Source organism: Vigna unguiculata, chromosome 5 (assembly GCF_037176805.1).
Source record: "Vigna unguiculata cultivar grain cowpea cultivar isolate G323 ecotype 2 chromosome 5, ASM3717680v1, whole genome shotgun sequence".
In the NCBI taxonomy this organism is placed as follows: domain Eukaryota; kingdom Viridiplantae; phylum Streptophyta; class Magnoliopsida; order Fabales; family Fabaceae; genus Vigna; species Vigna unguiculata.
The window spans coordinates 17,247,991-17,252,226 of NC_140796.1; the positions used below are offsets into that span (position 1 = coordinate 17,247,991).

The 4,236-nt window shown below is 30.0% G+C and overlaps 1 protein-coding gene across 1 annotated transcript; it reads right to left on the bottom strand.

The window, feature by feature from the left end:
- Positions 1 to 855: 855 nt before the first annotated feature.
- On the bottom strand, positions 856 to 3,504 carry LOC114183530 (small ribosomal subunit protein eS6-like). The gene is made up of 6 exons (XM_028070580.2): positions 3,346 to 3,504; positions 3,131 to 3,195; positions 2,320 to 2,377; positions 2,117 to 2,225; positions 1,721 to 1,993; positions 856 to 1,300 (listed from the first exon to the last, which is right to left on the bottom strand). The coding sequence occupies exons 1-6, from the start codon at positions 3,349 to 3,351 to the stop codon at positions 1,068 to 1,070; spliced, it is 744 nt and encodes a 247-aa protein (XP_027926381.1). The 5' UTR covers positions 3,352 to 3,504; the 3' UTR covers positions 856 to 1,067.
- Positions 3,505 to 4,236: the final 732 nt, after the last annotated feature.

Sequence of the window (4,236 nt, forward strand, 5' to 3'; positions counted from 1 at the left end):
ACCTTCTAAATTATAAAATGTGAAATACATTTTTTTAATTTAAAATACACAATCCAAAATATAAATTTGTATTTCAGCAGAAAGAAAAAAAATAAAAAAATATATTCTTAAATGCACAACTCGATATATAAAATCAAAAATATATTTTGCACACATTCCAAAATTCAAAATTTGTATTCCGAATATACGATCCAAAATACAAATTTATAGTTATTATTGTAACGGATTTTAAGTGTACGAATTAATTTCCAATTGTTCTCTTATTAACATGTTCATTTTATTATCTTACCATTTAGATTTTGTATCTGATTTTTTTATCTTTTTAACTCAATTAACTAACTATACGAATTTTGTATTCAATAATGTGAAACATATTTTTATTTTGTATTTTGAATTGTGCAATCGAAATGTAAATTTTTGCATTCTAAAATATAATCTAGAATAAAAAAATTATTCTAAAATGTACGATATAAGAGTGAAAATAGAAATCCTAAATTATAAAGTAAATTTGGAAATTTTAAGTTTATAGGGGGCACCCGTTGAAATTATGGAGGTGCACGAAAAAACTACTTTGTTTGTGTTTGTTGGTGGAGCAAAAGAATGGAGAAAAAAGGAGGAAAGGGGGAAAAGTTCAATAAGCAATCCTAGAAAAGGAGGTAACAATAAATAACAAAAGCATGAAGTTAAAAAGCACCAAACAACTCTCGTTGTAATAGAAACTAAAATACCTATGCTTCATCATTTTGAAACTTCTGAACCAATATAACCAGAGACGCATCCATGAGGTGTGAATCATGTGACAAGTTGCATTTGAATTTTCATTAAGACAAGAGAAAAATGAAAAACTAGACCGTATTCAGACGACTATTAATCTCTCACACATAAAATACGATTAAGTCGAATTTGACAACATAATCCAATTACTACTTAGAATGATTCAATAAATAACACTGCGTAATAAGTAACTCAATGTAATAAAAAAAAGCAAAACTATGGTTTATCATAAAACATTAACAAAACCTACATATGATGATTAACATTCATCATATCTATATCTGGAAGTCAGCCTATACAGCTGCCTTGGTAGCACTGGAAATCTTGGACCTCCGCTTGGCCAAACTCTCACTGCGGCGTTCCCTCTGCTCCTTCAACCTGGAGGCAAGGAGTTTCTGGTACTCTGCTGCCTCTGATTTTGCCTTCGCAATTCTCTTTTTCTTATCAGCAATCCTTGCCCTCTTTCTTTGGAGAGTAAGAGGAGTGACTAGTCTTTGAATCTTTGGAGCTTTGCTCACCTTTTTCCCTGCAATAATAAGTGCCAACCCATTCAGACTATAATCCATCACAGAGTACGTTTCTTATCCAGTGTCCCAAAGGGACCATAGCCTAATTAAGCCTCAAATTCTTCATTTTAAATTAAATCAAGTGATACAAGGATGGAAAATATGGTTTCTTAGCACAGCAAATTCTTAAAGGGTAAAACTTCATTCAGGAAGACGGCGAGAAAATTATATGTTTTCAAAAAATTTAAGCAAGTCAACAACCCCATTCAGTTAACATGAAACAAAGAAAACTTTAAGATCTATCAGAAACCACAATTTCAATAATCAACAAGAATAACATCGTGTTTCATTGTAGATTAATTTTTATGGAAATCATTTAGCTGTACAATTTAAGAAATGATCTTTGGAATACTACTACAAATGAAGCATGGGGACTTTACCTGCTTTTGTTGTAAATGTCCGACGGTAAGTGTTGACATACTTCCTAACATCATCCTCTTTAGAAAGGTTGAACAGTTTCCGGATTTTGGAGGCTCTCTTTGGACCTCTCATCCTTGGCTTCTCAATGTCAGTCAATCCTGGCAAGTCATTTTCACCCTTCTTCACAATTACCAAGTTCAGAACAGATAGGTCAGGGCTCACAATGCACCCTCGAACAGACTTTCTCCTGCGCTCTCCATTACGCCTTCCATATCCACGGAAACATGGAGTTCCTATTCAACAAATGGAATACATTTTAAAAGATAAAGTTCTCAAAGGCAGAGAACAGAAAATGGAATTGATTTTAAATACAAAATCAGAACAGTAAAAGGATATGTAGAGTACTTAAAACATACCCCTGTGAAGAAGCAGGCGAACCCGACCAGGGGTCAGCACACCCTGCTTCATTGGGAATCCTTGTTTGTCACACCCTCCAGTAATTTTGAATACATAACCTTTAAACTCCTGTTGCCAACAAGAGACATGATGAAATATCACTAAAAATTCAGCAAAACTTTGGATCACACATTTAAGGTTTGAAGCTAAAGGGCATACATACCTCACCAAGTGCATCTCCACTGACCTCCTGTGAGATCCTCTTGTCCCAAAATGCTCGTCTGTAATTTGAAGTTGGGAATATTTTAGTATGAACACAAGTTGCATTGCCCAAAAGAAGATATGGCACAAGCCTCATATACAGCATTTAACACTTTTAAAATTTAAATTAAATTCATTTTTTTTATTTTATTTCCTATAGTGATCAAGTATAAGGAAGATTAATACGAAGATACTATTGAAACTAGAAAGATATAAATTGCTCATAAATTTCACATGCCTAAAGGATTAAAATTTCAACAGATTCATCTATTAAAAGGCACTCCTTCGCTAATATCCCACATTATATATGTTTATATTTCAAATTGTCTCCTTCATACTTCGTATACCAGACACACTTCCAGAAAAAAAAAAAAAAAAGTTAGGATTTGTATGGATAAATAAATGGGCAAATAATACAAATATATTTTTAGAGACTTAACTTTTTCTCTTAAATAGATTAACTTTACTTCAAAATAACACTAAAATACCTATTTATATTTATATAGTATTACAAAGTTTATAGTATAATTTGACTGGACAATTAATATTCATTGGCTAAGCTATACTGATTTTGAAAAGAGTAAAATGATAATAATGATTATACCAGTAGAAAACAATAGGAGGAATTCTAAAAATTCTAGAAATAGTTTATTACAACCTAAATAAACGGGGGGAAGCAAATTTTAACTATACATCTTTCTTTCGGGGACACAAAAAAAATAGGAAAAGATTAGAAGAGGAGTAAAAAAAAAAAAGGAAAGTGAAGAAAATACAGTTTCTGATCGTCATCGATCTCGAGCTTTTTCTGGCATCCAGTAGTGGGATTCGCAATGTTGAACTGCAGAATAAAAGACACAAAATGAAATTGAGCAACAACAACCCTTAAGCGACATTGGATGACGAAAACGAAACTAAAATGAGGATGAATAGGAGGGAAAAAAAAAAAAAAAAAAAGACGATGGCGAGAAGGGTTTGTGCAGAAGAGAACCTTCATTTTGAAATTTTGTTCCGCAACCGCTGCGTCAAACTCTCTGTGAGAGTGGTCAGAGAGCTGGGAGCTTGCACACAGCAGAGAGGAAGTAGGGTCTAATGTTCAACTGTAATATACCAACTCAGGTGTTCTCTTGGGCCTCTGGGCACTTCGAAGACATTGATCTGGGTCTGCTCTACAATGTTGAGCCCAATAACTTTCTAAAATTTTAAATATTTTATATTTTAATTTTCTAACATTTAAATGTATTGTGATGATTTTTTTTAGTAAAAGTAATCCATTATTTTCCAAATATTACAAATTTTTTTGCAATTATTTAAAAAAAATGATTAAAGTTATTTTTTGGTGTTGAGTGCACATTATTTACAAGAAAATTATAAAAATTATTTAATATTTAATTTTATAATTATAATAATAATAATAATTTATTTCTTATTTTATAAAAAAAAAAATAACCACTTCACTAGTATACATATACTGTTAATAAACTAATTGATAAAACAATAAATTAAATGGAGAGTAATTTGTCAATCCAATTATTTTAACCAAATATATACATATCTCAAATTTCATTTTACAATATATTATTAACATAATTTTTCCTATTATCCTAATTATAATATATTCAAATTATCTTATTTATTATTTTTATTCTTCAAATTATTTACTCCTAACTTAATCATAAATAGTAAATTAAATATATTTTTAATTTCAATTTACATCACATTAAATATATTTTTAATTTCAATTTACATCACATTATCAAACTCTTAAATTTATAATAAATTGTTTTTGATAAATCAATATACAATTCAAATCTTAATTAAGAAATAATTTTTTAGAATTATTTAATTTCTTTAAATTAGGGAAAAAAAGGTAGATAAAATT

What these genes read in the sequence shown, in the direction of transcription:
- LOC114183530 (XM_028070580.2), bottom strand. An exon ending in ATCGATGACGATCAGAAACT is followed by an intron (nt 2,378 to 3,130) that starts GTATTTTCTTCA and finishes TTCAAATTACAG; the next exon opens with ACGAGCATTTTGGGACAAGA. An exon ending in GTGGAGATGCACTTGGTGAG is followed by an intron (nt 2,226 to 2,319) that starts GTATGTATGCCC and finishes TGTTGGCAACAG; the next exon opens with GAGTTTAAAGGTTATGTATT.